General features: G+C 38.7%; 1 protein-coding gene across 1 annotated transcript in view; it reads right to left on the minus strand.

Annotated features, from left to right (window-relative positions):
- Nucleotides 1-7428: 7428 nt before the first annotated feature.
- Nucleotides 7429-19379, minus strand: part of LOC308282274 (ankyrin-2-like) — a gene marked incomplete at both ends in the record, with an annotated part of 151297 nt that continues 139346 nt past the window's right edge. Inside the window, 4 exons of the mRNA XM_080722621.1 lie at nucleotides 7429-7585; nucleotides 8199-8290; nucleotides 10241-10405; nucleotides 11190-11267. Coding sequence (XP_080578747.1) covers nucleotides 7429-7585; nucleotides 8199-8290; nucleotides 10241-10405; nucleotides 11190-11267 — 492 coding nt within the window. The remainder of the gene's footprint in view (nucleotides 7586-8198; nucleotides 8291-10240; nucleotides 10406-11189; nucleotides 11268-19379) is intronic.

The following is a 19379-nucleotide window of genomic DNA, read 5'->3' on the forward strand; positions in this document are numbered from 1 at the left end:
AATATAAGCGGTTTTTTCATCATTTGCATTTCTTTTTTTTTTTTTTTTTTTTTTACTTTTGTTTATTGGGTTTTTTAACAAGCATTGTATGAATCAAGAAAAAGTTATAACAATGCTTAATATATCCCCATTATCACAAAAAACATCTTAATTATATATCATTTTTTTCCCCCCCAAACAAGAGAAAAAGAAAAAAAAAACACTTACAAGAACAATAAGACAAAAAGGAAATAACAACAATAATAATAATAACTAGAGAAATTGCAATTTGGGAAATTGCGAGTGTGGTTGCATAAAAAGTTACATAAAAAAAGTTACCTTACTATATATGGTGTTTCCCATTCAAAGTCAATGGGAAAAGTTACGTCATAAAAGTTACTCACTATATATGGAGTTTCCCATTCAAAGTCAATGGGAAAAGTTACGTCATAAAAGTTACTCACTATATATGGAGTTTCCCATTCAAGTCAATGAGACTAAGAGTTTTGAAAAATGCAAAATTCCCCAGAGTAATAATGTGGTTGCCCTGGCAACCACACTAATAAAATAAAATGAACATACAAAATAGACACCTCAGTCCGCTTAACCATACAGGTAGGATTATTGCACAGTATACCCGACAAAGCTCCCGACCTAACACACATTTTTCAGAGTTTACACATCACCAGACCTCGCACAGTGCTTTAATCTGGAATGAAAGGGAAGCGTATCCTATGTAAATATAGGAAGAAAGGACTCCATATTTTCGAGAACTTTTCGCTCGAGCCATTCAAGGAAAGCCTAATTTTCTCCAATTTAAGAAAGTAAAGAATATCTCTCATCCAGTGCGTATGTGAGGGAGAGACAGGGGATTTCCATTTTAACAGGATAAGCCTCCTAGCCAATAGGGTGTCATCATTTGCATTTCTGAATGAACAATCCTAAAAATATTCCAGATGAATGCATTGTTTTATGCTCTCATAATTTCATTGGGGAACATATTTCAAATAATTTGGATTCATTCCAGTCATTGTTACTCAATATAGGCCTACTGTAATTTCTGAGTTGCAAAATGGCCATATAAACTACATATTCTTAAATATTCTTTTCTGGAGGTACTGGACATCAGAACATTTGATATATTAATATGGAATGTAGCCTAAGTAATGGATGACAGCCGATGAATGCCTTAATGACATTTCAGGTTTTAATTGCTTTAGAAGTAGAAAACAAACTACTGTCATTCAGTTTGCAAGTTCAATCCGCAGTACCAGCTGATGACCGTAATTAATCATCCCAGGCAGCTGTGAGTCATGGTAATTATTGGTCATATCTCATTCTGACACCAACATGTATCTGTCCTACGAAGAATAACGGTCTTGGAAGTGTTTACTGAAACCCTAAACGCTCCCTACCTTGCAAGGTTGCCTCCACTGTTGCTGTATGGATATGTATCTGATACAGTATCTGACAGGGATTGAATATAGGAGTCTCAGAAGTAATGTTGGAGTGCCAACATTACTGGGCAGATCTTTATGCCCTTATATGGTGTGCCATGTTGGAGTGCCCGTTGGGCAGATCTTTATGCCCACACATGGTGGGCATAAAGAGTCAGAGTACGACATGATGTCAGCATGCAGACAGATGGTTACCATGGTGGCGAAACTGTGTAGTATCAGTGATGTCAGCATGCAGATGGTCAGACGGACGGACAGACAGACAGACAGACATTCGCTAAATGAATAGTTAGATGTGTTCTTGCATTGTTATTTGTTTCTGTATGGATATGAACGGGACATTTGACCAAAAAGTCAGAAATTTGAATGTTTGGAAATTGGGTTTATGCAACAACTTAGTGCAATAGAATAGACATTTTATGACTATAGTAAATTTTTCCTCATGATGCATAGTATACGTACATAGCCTGTATGTTATTGTGCCAGCAACAGCCATAGCCATATAAGCATTATGTTTTGGGGTTAACTGTCCTATTATCAAGGTGACAAATGTCCAATTGGACTCAAGAATGAACTGATCAGATTTTGGTGGTCAAGGTCAATGGAACCAGCTCACATTAGTGACATTCTCATTCTTATCGGCACAGACAGAGAAACCTTGTGTGCCTCGATTTTTCAGGTTTTGATGTTTTTTCCGTAAATGAATACCCTAGGCCTACATCATGCAAATGTGTGCAAAAGTAGTAGTGAAAATATATTTTTTTTAACCTTTAAATTCACAGGAATTCCTGGATGGAATTACAATTTAGCAGTCAATGATCAAGGTCATTGATTTCACAAAACATGTTTTTGGCCATAACTCAAGAATTCACATTCACAAAATGTCACACAAATGTGCAATTATGAAGTGATGGTTTTGGTAGTCATTTACTGTGACCTCAAGCCTGTCCCATTCTGGCACGGTGGCACAGTGGTTAGCGCTGTCACCTAGAAGGTCCTGGGTTCGATTCCCACCGGGGGACGCTGTGGGCGCTAAGGGCGTGTTCCCTCCTCTGCGTCATCAGCGCCCACACCCTAGGTGGGGTTGGCGATAGGGCCTTTCTGTGTGGAGTTTGCGGGTCAGTTTGTTGTCTCCCCAGGCGTGGCAGAGGGAGAGCAGAGCCCAGGATTACATAGGCAATTGGCATTGGGTGAAAATGGGTTACACAAATCGTGGGATGAAAATTATTTAAAAAAAAAAGCCTGTCTCATTCTCTTGGGAAATTCCATTAAATCTGGCACAAATGTCCAGTGTGACTCAACCATGAATTGATTAGAATTTGGTAGTCAAAGGTCAAGGTAATTGTGCCCTCAAAACACATTTCAGATAGGCTACAGTATGTCAATAATGTAGCGATAACTTGCATTAAATTCCTTAAAAAAAAGTCATCAATGCATTGCTGTTTTGAAATGTAAAAATGTTCTTAAAATTCGAAAATATTGAAAATGGACATCTACAATCTCACAATGCGACACACTAAATGTGAGCTTTTAGGACTGCTATCCACTGTTTTTGATTTGCACAAAGTGGATATAACAGGTAGGTAAAGTACAGATAACTCAAATGTACATAAGTGCAGGCCTGGAATTTTAGGCAGTGAAATAGATAAAAGATGGTATAATCTGATCCATGCTCAGCCCTGCACCAATCAAAGTCACTGGATTGGTTTAAAGATGGGGACCCGGGGGAGTTAAGATTTCAGAATCTCAACAAAAAACACTGGCGTCTACATGACAAGAAAGAGACACCGGTGTCTACTGTCAACATATTGACAAGAAAGAGAGAGGAGAAAGTGGTACATTCAGCTGGTAGTCTGGCTTCCAGCTTAGCATTTATGCTAAGTTGGCATCATAGGTATGATATTTGGTATATAGTTTTTTTTATTGGCCTAAAATGTTGTCTATATATATACGTTCATGAAACGACCTGCTGACGGCCTATCAGCATTGAGCAATTTCTTTTATAGAGGGTAGAAGTTTGGGCCCATCACTTACTATACACTATACAATAAAGGAAAAAAATACCCCCAAAACATCTGCTTTAAGTAGCATGTGAGGGGTCAAACTAGGGGTTTATAATTATTCTGAATCCATTGCAAGCATTTGTTTTGCATGAAAAACCTTCCTTGGGCTTAAAAAGCCCCACACGGAATTGTGAAAAGTGATGACTCATCACTAAACCATATTTTTGTTTGTCTGTTTTTAGGCCAAGGAATGTTTTTCATGCCAAACCAATGCTTGCAATGGATTCAGAATAATTATAAACCCCTAGTTTGACCCCTCGCATGCTACTTAAAGCAGATTTTTGGGGGGTATTTTTTTCCTTTATAGTATAGTGTATAGTAAGTGATGGGCCCAAACTTTTACCCCCTATAAAAATAATTGCTCAATGCTGACATGCCGTCAGCAGGTGGTTTCATGAACGTATGCATATAGACAACATTTTAGGCCAATAAAAAAAAACTATATACCAAATATCATACCTATGATACCAACTTAGCATAAATGCTAAGCTGGCAGCCGGACTATGGGGTATTAAGGCCACTGTGGCCTCAGGTCATGCCATTGGTTTGAGGGGCACAAGGCCAAACTGAGGGGCAACAGCGGCCATGGCCTTCATGGCCCCCATGAAATTCCTGCCCTGATAAGTACAGTACAGTAAATGTACTTTGTTAGTGTCCTGTCCACCACTGAAAAATAATCACTACATAATAGGGTGACCAGATGTCCCCCTGCGAGGGACAGTCCCACATTTCCATGACTTTTCAGGCGTCCCCCAAATTCAGACGCTGTCCCACATTGAGACTGGCAGGTGTTGATATAGGTGCGCTGATTGTTGCTGAAGCTCTTTAACATGAGCTCACAGCAAGCTAGACTGGACCACACTGGACTACTATATTAATATGTTATAGGGCATTCCATTGTAATGTAAATCTCTCATTGTCTCTTTTACCTGCAAGATATGTTTTTAAGACTGTTATTAAAATAACAAGAGAAATATCCCCTATAGGAGGGTAAATAACAAATTAATAGGCAGTATTAGGGCTATGGTCGAATATGACATCAAAGCATAAGCATTTATTAGCAACTTAAGTAATAATTTGCTATTAACTCCATGCCCGCCCGTCCCACATTGTCCCACACAAGTGGTACTTCTGTCCCTCAAATGAACAGTTTGGATCTGGTCACCCTACTACATAATGAGTCTATGTCTGTAATTTTTTCCACAGCGTTTTGTTTGTAACTGACTTATGACAGTTTATAGTATATATTTTTGGGGGTAGTTTTGAAGTTTACATTTTTTCAAGTGCATATTGCCCATAGTCTACTACTTGATATTGCCTGATCAGAACCTATTGCTCCAGATGGAGCAGTATTGAGTTCACAAGTTCACATTGTGAACTTGTGAACCCAATACTGCCCCATCTGGTGGAGACAGGTTATAGTGCATAGGCTCTTGTAGACAGTTATATACATTATAGTATGATTTTCTTTTAAACATTGTATGTAACATCCAACCCACTGTGAGAGAGATGAAAATTGAATGTAGCTTTGTTTTCCAAGACTAAACCATGTGTTTCAATAAATTCACATTTATAAGGCATTATAATGTAATTTATAAGGCTTCATAACACTTGTTATGAATGTTTATAATTATGCATAATAACTTATAAGGTTTATTAAGTATTATAAGTGCTGGTCATAATGCAATATAACTGCCATAACTTAGTCAGTTAAAAAGTGTCTGTTAAGTTATTCATAATTATAAACATTTATAAAAAGTGTTATGAAGCCTTTATATATGCAAACTTTTTAAAATGTCAATTATAATGACATGCCCAAAATAAAGACAACTATGCAAGGGTACATTTACAAGCTAAAGAAATAAAACAAACCGATAATGAATCCACAACTCAAGGTTACTTTTACACTTGTACACTTTATTCTCTATCAGCCATGAACACACTGCAGCCATTTTATTTTTGTCTTTTTGAAGTCATTTTCATAAAGTAATACATGCCCTTATAGATATGTTTATATGTATACTATATGTATATAGCTGTCATCACCACAGAAACGGGATGTTGATTCTTCAAATTAAAAGCCTACCTGTCACAGTGAACTCCCACTAGATTTGCATTTTGCACTTGATATTCTACTGAAATTGCACTCAAAGTAAACAGTGATAGTGGAATGATTACATTACATGTTGCAGATACTCAGAGCTGTGAATGATACTGTATGTATTTTAAACTTCTCCTTTGTCACACCTGTGTCTAGTGTGTCACCATCTTGTAACTGTCGCTGCTCCATTGGCTAAGTTGTCCTGTATCTTATATTCTGTGCCCAAAAGCGTGAAGATGTGGTCTCCTGACACAATTGTAGGAGTGCAGTGTGGTTGTGCAAAATAAAGGATCTCTTTCTTGGCTAAAATAAATTGGCATACACATCTGTTTCCAACACAGGGCCTCACCCTTCACAAAATGCATCACCAACCTGGTCCCCACACCCACTGTCTGAACCAAAAGTTCAACTAAAGATGTAAAAAAGAAAAAAAAAAATATTGTATCTGATTATTTCAGAAAAAATAATAAAAATAAACACTTCTTCAAATCAGACAGCTGTCTCAAAAACAACTGTCATGATCTCACCATGTCAGCTTGCAACTTATTCACCATTGGGAATTTTATTTGAGGGGTAATTCTTAACAACAAACAAAAATATAATACAAAATATAATCCCTACCTCATATATCACACTAAACTCAACTAAAATCAAATACTGTATTAGTTAAAAGCTGCATGAAATCTCAGTCAGTTCCCTCTTCAAAGACCTGCTGATACAGTAATTGATTCGGTCACAAAATACACGTCGCACGCACGCACGCACACACACATGCACGCACTCATGCATGTGTGAATTCAAACACACAGTCTCACTACCCCCCTTAACATTCACACACTAAAAAGCTAAAAACGAGTATGGTGACTTGGAACAACTCAGAACAGAGACAGGACAAGAAAATGCATGGGTATGAGAGACAGAGAACAAGACACAGTAAAGAAGGTGAGAGGCAGAGGGGATCACTACTAGAATTAGAAAGCTGTTAGAACTACAATCATAGTGACATGTTGATTAATCATGCCTTCTCTACTTCACGGGTGATTAATAATGTCTACTAGACTACAGATGTCAGTCATTTCTAAAAATGCACAGATTATATATACTTTTCAAAGACAGATAACACATAGCCAACACGTAACACTTCAGCAGCAGTTAGTATGAGTTCAGTGTTAATATAGTCAGAAAGGTTGTTTTCATGACATCTTGAGCCCCTGACTCGAAAGAGTGGAGAGGTTAGTAAAGTGAGTGAAACAGTTTTCATGAATTTCTAAGAACCGTGTTTGTGAGAGGCAGTGTAGAGTAACATATTTCCCTTAAGTCCAAGCACCTACCCAGAGTGTGGTGCAAATACTGTGTACTGTGTTCTTCAGTTGAGGTTTGTGAGTTCATCTGACTGTTTACTTTGTATTTTGCTTTGTTTTTCTTTGTTCTACCACAGCATCAAGACACAAGACAAGACATGGAAGGAAAACAATGAAAAGAAAGGAAAAACAATGGCAAAACAAATATTAAAGCTTTCTTTGGTCACAAAAAGGCAAAAGAAAGTCACTTAATGGAAAGGAGAGTCAAAATATCAAGACAGGAAAAAGAAGACAAAACAAAAAAACACATTCCCAATCACTGGAAAAAGTGTAATCAAGCCAGGACTTAAACAGGAAGACTGTGGTAGGTCTGAGGTGCCAGGGTGCACTCTGGGATTGCATGTGGCTGATGCATAGGATTAGTCGACCTTTAGGGATGGACCAGAGAGTGGGGGGAAGGATAATTGTGTTACACCTTCCTTTTCTTTTCCTCTTTCTCTTCATCACAGTCCTCCTCCTCCTCTTCTTCACAGTAGTGGTGAATGAGTTGATGGAGATGCTTCTGGAGGGGGTCGTAGCCGTTCTTTGGGGTCGTCCACTCGCTCCAGAAGGACCTGCTTCTGCCGCTCAGCTCCCTTCACCACCGTTCGTCTGTGGGAACGACCTTTACGCATCTGGGCCCTGCTGGATAGACAAGGCATGGGCGGGTGTATGGGATGGGGAGGTACAGAGGTCATCATCTTTAGAAACTATCAAATGCAAATGAAGACTTGTCATTCAAGTAAGGAGGAAACATGTTAGCAAGAAAGAGAGAGAAAGCAACATGTAGTCTCTCAAGACAGACAAGAGACAACTATTCCACAAACTTTTATAGGACAAATTTACGCGACTGCAAAGACAATGGGGAGGTTGGGCATCCGCTGCTCGCATTTTCACCGCTTCCGCTGCATAGACTCTATGGCAGAAGCATTTGAAAATGCTGTGGCCCAACAGTCAGTTTTGAGAGACTAAGCAACATGCTTTTTGATAACATCATTCAATAATTATTTTGTCTTGCAGGGATCTGAAGAATTTGTTATAGAAAACTTGTATAGCAGTCATTTATTTGTATGAGAAAGCGCACGGCACGGCACGGCACTCACGCACGCACGCACACACGCATGCCCGTCCGCACACACACACACACACACACACACACACACACACACACACACACACACACACACACACACACACACACACACACACACACACACACACACACACACAGTACATGCACATCTTCACGCACACAAACCTCCTGAAAACAGTTCCATCCTCTTTGACAATGACCCTCTCTACCACTTGAGGGAGCTGTGCTCTTTTAAAGCCACCTATGTAAGCCAGTGCCTGAAGGAGTGAAAAGGAAAAGAAAGTCTCTGACACTGTGCATCCGGAATGAATAACCTAATCGAAAGAAACGAGAAGGGGAGCTTGGATCCGTCAGTTCCGTTAATTTGATCAGAGCTGCTGAATAGTAAAAACAAATAATAATAATTATAACATAATGAATCTACTAGGGGACTTTTCATGAGCCTAAAGGGATAGTCCACCCAAACTTTCTATCTATCGATTGATTACTCACCCCGTGGAGACTGAATTCATGGATATTATTTCGTTTTTGTCGTATTCCTAAACCAATAATTTGATGACCAGCAGTGCTTGCTTCTCCTCAAATTATTGGTTTAGGAATATCCATGAATTCAAGTCTCCAGTCCATGGGGTGAGTAATCGATAGAAAAAAAAAACTATTTTGGGGGTGAACTTTCCCTTTAAGCCTAATTTATACTCCATTGCATGATGGCATCGCTTGCCAAAAACAAAGAGATCTACATTGTAACAATGTGCATCACGACGATTGTAGATCAGTCGTTTTTTATAAGACACCCTCGAGTGATGGGGTATAATATCAAATAATAAATGAAGTATAACAGCAGTCGTCTCTCATTCCATCTGTTGCCGTTGCCATCCTCCATTCATAGGCTTCAGAAAGCATTGACTATACATTTATACAGTTTAAAATTACATTATATATATTTTTTTTTTCTTCATTTTAACAAAGTGTTTATTCAGAGTGCTAGCACACTCATGATATTTACAAAGTTACCTTTGTTTGCCAGCTTGTTAAACAATATTGTGTTTAATATTGAGTAAGGTAAGACAAATATGTTTGTATGTATGGCACATTTCAATTCAAAATGCTTTACATAAACTTATACCAAAGGTATTTAAAAGATTAAAAGTAATTTAAATAAATAATTAATCATAGTAGGCTAATAAAATAAAATGGAAAATACATGTCATTGCAAAGTTGCAGTTTAGTTTTTCCTACACTATCAGTATACACAACTAAATGTCATAACCATAATTATATTGTAATATTGTGTACTGTTTTTTCCCCTTTTAGTTTCAGTCTCCATTGATTCTTTTGGGGGTCGCGGCCTGAAAAGGTTGAGAACCACTGGGTTAGGAGGTAGTGGATAACAATCGTCAGGTTTGTTAACACACCTGTCTGAAATCGTCCCGCGCTGAGGGGAGGTCAGAGGTCGACGAGGAGTCACCATGGTGTGTCACTGTCCTTTCCACCCGACTAACCTCACAGGACCCAACAGACTCCTCCTTCCGCCTTGTTGCCGAGAAACCCTCGCGTTCAGACAAGGTTGCCTAAATCAAAAGGTTGATATTCAGTGTTATTTTAATTCATTATTAGCTTTTATTCAAATCGTAAAAGTGAATTTCATATAATGTCATTCATGTCATTGTGAGTCTGTGAAGAGTGAAGACCCACACACGCACGCACGCACGCTAGGGCATTCACCAACTATTCGAATATCAAAATATTCGACGTTGTTCACCGAAGTCGAATATTCGCAAATATATTCTTTAAAAAAAAAATATAGTTTATAAAGCTTGGCTAGATAGGAAGTCATAAGAATGAGTTGTCAAAACTTTTTAGGCCGTGACCCCCAAAATAAACATATTTGAACTGGGGACCCCCACCCTGACAAGCACTTGGAATTGTAGGTATTACATTTAATGTGACTCGGTTCCACAGATAAATATTGTGGAAATAGCAGATCTACATGCTCACAACGCCTCGCAACGCGAGGCGTTGTGAGCATGTAGATCAGCTATTTTCACAATGTTTGCCTCTTGCTTACTTAACATTTGACAGTTTGGCCAGTCCTGTCGAATATTCGACTATTCGAATACTTTGAGGTCGAATAATTAGAATACTAAAAATCACTATTCGTGAATGCCCTAACGCACGCACACACGCACACACACACACGCACACACCTCTCTGTGATCTCCCTCACTCTTCAGCACCGTTCTCTTCAGCACCGTGGAGTAACCATCCCCCTCTGACATCCTGACGGAACTCTGTGGACGTCCTTCCATTGAAGCCTCCTCATGCTCCACACCATCCGCTGCCACAGACTTACGGATTATCTTACGGGTCACCTGAAGAACATCAAGGGGTCAATGTGCTTTCCTCCATGTATTTACATGTTATGTTCATGAAAACATTTGCGAAAACGAACTCTGAGAAATGTAATAAAAGATTTATGGAAACAGATTTATTGTCTTCGCCAGGAACCTCTACCCCAAATCTTTCCACAATTGTTTTCATCATGGGCAAGACTGACTGTTGGGTCACAGCATTTGAAAATGCTGTGACCCAACAGTCAATCTTGAGAGACTAAGCAACATGCTTTTTGATTACAGCATTCAATACTTAGTTTGTCTTGCAGGGATCTGAATAATGTGTTATAGAAAACTTGTATAGCAGTCATTTGTATGGATTCCTTGGATTATTATGCAACTCCCCAAATAAGACCACCATGTTGCGTTTTTTTCTACTTTGCTGGCCCACAATAACCTACCAGGCCTATCAGAGATCTGTGCTCCGAGGAGCACAGTCTTTCTAGTTAAGAATTTATTGGGTGGATTTGGGGTTTTAGGGGAAAATCGCGCTCTTTCGAACGACCATCATTTCGACCGGAGGGTTAGCGACTCACTCCACTGAGGTTAGGGTTAGGGTGAGGGTTAGAGTCAGGTGTCGAAAAGATGACATGTAGTAACAGCAACACACACCCGGTTTTAGAATCACTCCCTGAAAGCACACCGGTGTTGGTAGGTTCATTGAAAATAATGGGGGCCGGTGTTTAGAAAAATACATGAAAATAGATAGAAATGCAATGATTAGTCAATTCATAGATTGATTGCCAAATATAAAACAAATTACCTTTTTAACCACCATGTGTCCATTTTCATCCATGTACTGCTCTTCCATCACTGACTGCAGGTCAGGTATTTCATCTGCCTATAAGAGACACAAGACAAATCTTGTCAGCAATGGTTGGATGGCATTGCATGACCCGCTTGAGGACATGACACCAACAAAAAGAAATAGGATGCAATAATAATAAATTGATATTTGCACACAACAAATAATAAATTAAAAGAGAAATATTTGGTATTCAAACAAATCAGCAAAACGCACAACCACTGTTACAGTACACCCCGTTTTAGTTATAGCATACCAAACTGGTAAAGATCTAATGAAAATTACAGCTACAAGGGCCATATATTTCATACAATTGTCCAACACTGAAAAGTAGTTTGTTAGACAGGAACTAGGTTTGTAAAGACAGAATTAATACGGTTAAATATTTACACCCTACACGCTAATTTCATCACACTTCAGCCCATGCTCAGATGGATACCTGAATGAAAAATCTCCTTCGCACTACTCTGGTGGTCAAAAATTCCTCATCTGAACTTTCATCTGAAATTGTTCCAAGCTGTGCAGTGATCTCCTGACCAGTTGAGACAAATATATTGTGGTTGGTTTAAATACAATGGCAGCAAAGCAGGCAATAAGCAGTGTGTTGGTGAACCTTTCACTTTTACAGTATATTTATCGCTGTAAATTGGAAGGTACAACACGACAGTCTAACTTGAAACACAAAACATTTGGGTTGCAGCACCATTTAAGAATGCATTACATGCATGTGTGTGGTTAGATAATAAACAGGTTTCATTGTATTGTCTTTAATGAACTCCTCAGGCAAAAAAATGTCAGCTGTGAAGAACAAAACCATCATAAAAGCGGCACAAAAACAACGGGTGAAGTGAAGTGTCTCCGCATTTGTTAGCTTAGCGTGAATCAACAAACGGCATGCAAAGGATTAGGATTGGTCAATTCTTCAATCAAAATGAAAAAGAGGGTTAAACTGAGTTTCAAATTCCATCCATGAGGCCACAGTTATTGTAAAGCGTTTCTCTTTGAAGCAGGAAGCTGGGTTAGCAGCTCTGGGTGGGAAACCTTGAAAGGGCACGATGTATGCCAAATCTCATCTTACCCTTGCCAGAGCCTCATTATCATCATATGCTGCCCCTCCACAGGCAGGAAGTTCTTGTGAAGCCTCATAAAAGGTGGACTCTTCCTTGTGTGCTTCAGGGGACTGTACTAACTTTTCATATGACTCATTGTTATCACCAGAGGGCTCGCATACATCTTCATAGTCATCACTTTCTGAGGATAACTGTATTCCTCTGCCTTGTCTGCAGGCAGCAGCGTTAAGTAGGCCTTTTGATTTAGTATACATTCTTCCTGGTCCTCCATGACTGGTGGAAAGATCATGGGTCCAGTCACCAGTTGATGTGCTCTTTCCCTTGGGTTGCTCAGACTCACAGTCAAAAAATGTCTCTTGGTCAGAGTCTTCAAGGTTTGCAATACAAGCAACACCTTGCAGAGCATTTGGTCTGGAGCTGTTGATGTTTGACTCAACATACTCAGGCGGGATGCTGAACTCCTCATTAAAGGCTGATGATGCTATATCTACTTTGGGTTCAGATAAAGTGGTCTGACATGCAGGAGACTCATTGCTTACAGGGGTTAAAGAATCCTTTGATAGCTGTGAGTTGGTCCTCTGTCTTATTTCAATAGAGTTATCATTTTCTGGAAAGGAGTAAGGCATCAACTCCTCAAAATGGAAGTGTCTTTGATACGTGACTGTCTCAGGAGTTTGTGGAGTCAAATCAGAGAGAGAATGAGAGGAGAGATCATCAGTCTGAATGGTTTCATGGGTAGTTGTCTCTATGATATATGGAATTTTATCTTGGCTACTTAGGGTTTCTTTTAGCTCATAGCTGTTTGTTTCAGTACATGAAGAGTCAGATAATTTGTCCGTTTGAATCAAAAGGGGCTTTTCCTTTGTCATGTGATCAATATTTGAATATTCTTCATTAGCATCAGATAGATCTTCCTTGGGTAGTTGAGGTTGATGTTTCTTTAGAGACAATTCAGGAAGAGTCACTGAAGTGGATGTATCAGTAGAATCTTCAGCACATTTATTCAGCTGAACAACTTCACAAGGAAAACTGGATTCTACTGAAGGCTCCATGGGGTGCATGGGATATTCTTGAATTTCAATTGACTGTGTGGGCAAGTTGGCATTATTTGTAACACTGCTGGTATCTGATCTTTCAACTCTATTTGTACTAGAGTGAATGGAAGTAACTGGGTCCAAGCTGTCAAACCGATCAGGTGTGGATATAACTATGCATTGCTCTGATGATGCTTTAACCAGATCAGGAGTCACTGAAGTGGATCTATCAGTAGAATCTTCAGCACATTTATTCAGCTGAACAACTTCACAAGGAAAACTGGATTCTACTGAAGGCTCCATGGGGTGCATGGGAGATCTTTGAATTTCAATTGACTGTGTGGGCAATTTGATACCATTTGTAACACTGCTAGTATCTAATATTTCAACTCTATTTGTAGAGTGAATGGAAGTAACTGGGTCCAAGCTGTCAAACTGATCAGGTGTGGATATAACTATGCAATGCTCTGATGATGCTTTAACCAGATCAGGAGTGATTCTGAACACTTCTGGTTCAGTTTGATTGACAGTGGTGATATATGCAGGCACTGGGGCAGGTGCATGTATTTGTGTTTGAACTTCAGCAACTGGTATAACAGAGGCTCTGAAGATACTACTCGCTTCATCAAGGCACTGATCCTCGGGTGAGAGGTCATCAAACTCAATATAAGATTCATCCAAATCAGGACTTTCATCAATTGATTCAGACAAAGGTTCATGAAGTGTCTCCGGATTGAACTTCAGTTTCATCTCTTCTAGATCTGACAACAGCTGATCAAGCTGAGGGGATCCGGACTCAGTTGGTGTTCCAGGAGTCGGCTCCAAAGGCATGACAGCTGAATCATCTTGACTGTCTTTGGATGTATGGCTCAGTAGGTCTGGTACCACTAGGCTCCTTTCATCTAAGGTGGATTCTCTTGATAGGTTTTCTTCTCTTTCCTGTGAGCTCCTTTCATCAGTAGGGGTCATTTCAATGTGTGTTTGACTGTAGTCAAATCCAGTTTGATCTTCTAATTCCGAAGAGGATTGCTTTTCAGGTAAAAGTGTATTCATTGGATTGTGTGCTGATGATGGAAACTCAGTTGAATAGGCCTGATTCTGTTCTAAATCGACATTTGAAGTTTCTGAACGTTTTCTTGTGGAAGATCCTGAGGACACCTAAGAAATGATGAGATGGAATGAAGTACAGAAAAATAAATGTGAATAAATGGATGTGACATGGGTAATGTTTTCTTCAGGGGGGAATGAAAGAGTCATACATTGCATGCACTTTTTCAGAGCACATTTCGACTCATTAACTCTATGAGTACGAGCTATGTAGCCTACAATTTGTAAATCGACTTTTGCACATTTAAAGGTTCTGTGAGGGATTCTCTTTTTGTTAAAGTAATTGATAAATAGCTCTACATTGCCATAGTAATCACACTATAGAATATTTGTTCAGTAACCGTGGTCTTCCCTTATCTCCCACTTGAAAATGTATTTTGTGTTTGTTTACTAATGAGTGGGAGAGACGGGTAAACCTATGTTACTGAACACTCTATACTATAGCTGATTACTGTCAGAATATAGAGCTTTAACTTTCATCACTTTTTAACCAAAGATATCTTTCACCACCTTTAACAGCCTTGTGTACATATTATTTAGTATTAACTATTAATACATTTACAACTTTGATGAGATGTTTGTGATTTGGAAGTGAAAATACTTTTGGAGATCTGTTTTATCAAAATTATTGTTTAAAATTCAAAATATGATGCACACCATGAAAGTATATTTAAGTTGGATGGTATACCTTTAAAAAAGAAATGGCTAAAAAGCAAGACATGAAAGCAAGACATTAACAGGGCACTGAAACCTACACTAGATGCAAACATTTAGTCCAAGCATCACAAATCAAAGATAAAAAAAATGTATATAAAAAACATATGACAAAACACACCATGGTATGAGCATTCATGGTGTCGATCCATTCATTTCCATTAGTTGTAGTTCCTGCTGCTCTAATGCACACATGCCACAGCAGAAAACTGAAGCCTCTAGATCAGACACATTAGTGGAAGCTTCAGCACAGCTCCCTAAGCAAGTTCCACACACTATGCACTGTATTCTTCATTCATTTTGAAAGCCTCATTGCATTCTCTGCCGAACACAAGCTTGTGCTGTCTTACCGACAACCAGGAACTTTCTCTTCCTCTCTCATGGTCTTTCTTGTCATGTTCTGGCAAATCTTGGGTCTGTTTAATTTTGGGTTTTGATTGACGCTCATTCCACTTATAATCATGTTCTCTTCTTTTCACTGAGTTTCATTCCTTCAGGTATTTTTTGGAAATGCCTCTCCGACCAGACAGTATGAATTGTAGGAATACAAGTTCAGATGGCATGACTCAACACATATATAATATACACATTTGCCTAATGCTGTGTGCAACTATTCTAATCTAGCTTCTTGGCAATCTGAAGAGGAAGCATTACAAAAAAGAAAAACTGGTGCAACGACTTACAGTATGAGGGAGGGAGCTCTGCTCTGTGCCCTTTCTCAACAGTTTCACATTAATCTGTGTTAATATGAGATTTTGGTACTGTGTATATGTTTTCTGAATCTGGGGTGTAATAGTGATGACTCATTAGTGTGGTTGCCCTAACAACCAGACTATAGTACTTGTCCAACTGTATTCGTTATAGAGTAACCCCAAAAGTTTGCAGGACCACTTGTCGGCACACACTCGAGTCACATGTCAAATTGACCAGCTTCATCGGGAATCGTGTGCTTGCATTTTGTTCTAGAGATACTTGCAAATACGGCAACCACACTTGCAATTTCACATAACTTTATCGTTATCAGCTGATCTAATGTTTGTAGTTGTCTGTACAGACTGACTTACAATTATAATATTTTGTCATGTTCACAGAAGTCTACCTTACTAAGGAGAATTTCCTTTAGAAAATGGATCATACTGTACATACTGTTGGTCCCTTGTAATTATTGGTAAGAACACTGCATACTAACCACAATTCTAAGACAAATGTTGTCCTATTTGAGACACTGTACAGATTATAATGATTCCACACAATTACTATAGCTGGCTTTATCTGACTCTCCTAATGATGCAACATTTTCAGGACATGCATGGCGGTTTTAACTGCAGACAACCAGTCAACAAATGACTGATTATGTATAGGATATCAGATAATACATATTCAGCTGGAGGGCCGAATTCATGGGGTTTTAAAATAAGGCTCAAAGTGTGGAGCCTATGAATATGTTAGAGTTTACGGTATGAATGTACAGTATATGGCACTATAGCAGCTTCTGCCTGTCAGTTCATTCAGTGTAGTAAAAGCAATTCCATGAAGAAAATGACCAGTGTGCTCAATTTCTGAAGTATATTACTTAATAATAATTAGAAACTATTTTGGGAAATTGGGATAAAAAACAAAAAAGAGAGAAAGAAACCACAACAAAAATCACCTCTAGAAATAAAAATAATGATGCAGGGAAGACATTTATTTCGGTTACAGTGGTGTGTACTTAAATGACATTTTGTTCAATGAAAATACAATGGAATCAGGGAACTCTGTTGTTATAAAAGCAGTTCCATAAACCAGATAATTTACTGTCTGAAATCATGTACTCTATAGGATCTCGAATAACTGTGGTCATGGGTTTCAGGAAGTTGGCATACCCGTTTCCTGTTCCGTTACAGTTTCCCATAGCTTTGTTTGATTGCCTCAGCAGCAGATATTAACCGGAAACACATGACACCTTCATACAGTATGTGTTTCTGGCAAGATATAATGTATGTTCATAACCCTTTAAATGGAAGAAGGTCAACAATAAGATATACACCACTCTGTCCCGAATTCAACTTATGGATGTAAGATTCTCGCCGTTTTACATTACAACAGCGGGCTTAACACATTTTATCTAAAAAGGGTGGGATGGGGTGCACATGGGTAGTTACAATTGTTCTGTAAGAAAGTTGGGCCATCAAAGTCATGAAATTCAAATCTTCATATATTTATGACTATGAATGGACTATTAAATGTAGGCTCAGAAGCTCTCAAAAGATGGTCATATCTTTCTCAGCAAGATGGGTGTCTGTTTATGTTCAGTGTATAAACTAATACTTCAATTAAATCAATTTTAGGACAAAAATAACTTTGCTGTTTCATTTTCAACAGAACAATACTGACAATGTCAAACAGAATATAAGGAACATGTAGCCCTCAAATCATATTTTGAATGCTTAGAAAAGGTTGACTGAAGTAATACAGAGAATTACAATATTCAAACCCATCAAGATTTAGCAGTTTTCTTTTTCTTTGTATTTATGACCAAAAATACTGCTGCTATTGTTGTTTTCTACGAAGTAATTTGCTGCGCTTTTGTGAGATGTATTCAACAGGAATTATAATTTTTTATAAATTTATATTTTTGTTAAAGCACTATTACTCATAATAAATATTACTACTATATAATATAATATTATTAATAATTAATATTAGTGATCAGAAATGGCCAATTCATATAGAAACAGAATATTTGGCTTTGTATTGCAAATCCGGTAAGTCTGCGGATATTGGGGCTACACTCATGCAACAGATTCTGGTGAAGGTGGCCTTGTGTCAGTGACTAGTCACTGACACAAGGCCACTCACTGGTAAACATATCAAATGTCTCCTTCATCAGGAAGAGAAGCAATCTCAACCATTTCCCATTCAGACGAATCTGGGGTACAAACTATGGGTCCTGTCGCAGATGTTTCAGGTGGTGACATAGGTGCGTCAGTTGGACATTCTGGTACTGTATAATCAGTGACCTTAGCATGTGTTAGTGAAGACTCTCCTGCCATTTTGTCATCTGATATGCTTTGTATATGGCTAAACATCTCTGGGCTTTGCTGTTCCTCAGTGCCAACTGACTGATGTGTATCGCAAAGTAGCCCAGTCTGATCTTCCTCTGTACATTCAGAGGATTGCACTCCACTATAGAAGAATGGACCCTTATATAACGGATCGTGCATGTGGGATGTTAACATGCTGGACCCAGGCTTGTATACTAGTGGATCTTCAGTTGAGAAAGTTATCTCATCTACAAGACTTGACTCAGATTCATCTGATTGGGTCAATGGTTCTTTCTCTGATTCTCCTAGTGATGCAATGTATTCAGGAGCTGGTAATGCAGACAACCAGTAGTCAAGGAAGGTCTGAGTATATTCAGTTTCTGAGGACCAAAGTTCAGTTGGTGGTGAGACTTGACATATCTCGATATCTCCTTCTCCTGATGACTCTGACTTTTTCAAATCACTGGTACTTTGTACCATGTGTGTCTGCCCTTTGGAATATTTGTGATGGTCATTTTCTGAGCTAAATGATTCTGGTGAATCTGGTCTGTTTTCTGCAAATAACTCCTCAATATTATATGTGGTGTATTCAAGCTCTGAGTTTTCTGAAGCAGAGGAGAATGGGCTGGTTCCATAGAAATGTAAGTAATCATTACAAATCGGATTTCCATATTGGGGAATTGGGGAGTCGGGAGAAAGTCGTCTATACTCATTTAACAATGCAACTGACTCTGGTGAAGAAGGCCTAGATTCTGAAAACAATACTTCGGGGAATAGAAAATCATCAACAGAAGATACTGATTCTGGTGACAACGGTCTATTCTTCAACAACAATCTTTTGAAGGACTTGTGAAATTTGCTGTCAATTACAATGGAATCAGGGGACTCTGGTCTGTTATCCTCATACAGAGAATACTGGCCTGGATCTGAGCACTCCCATTCTGAAATTATTGATTCAGGTGATATTGCTCTATCTTCTGAGAATTCCAGACGACAATATTGTGAATTGAACTGTAGGATTGGTGAGTCTGGGGATAGTGGCCTATATGACGCAACAGATTCTGGTGAAGGTGGCCTCATATCAGCGATCATGTGGTGAACAGATAAAAGATTTCTGTCATCTGAGCCTGTGAGTGATTCAGGAGAGAGTGGCCTATGTTGTGGAGAAGAAATACATTCAATCAATTCCCATTCAGT

This window comes from Nannobrachium achirus (genome assembly GCF_963921795.1).
Source record: "Nannobrachium achirus genome assembly, chromosome: 3".
Lineage (NCBI taxonomy): Eukaryota > Metazoa > Chordata > Actinopteri > Myctophiformes > Myctophidae > Nannobrachium > Nannobrachium achirus.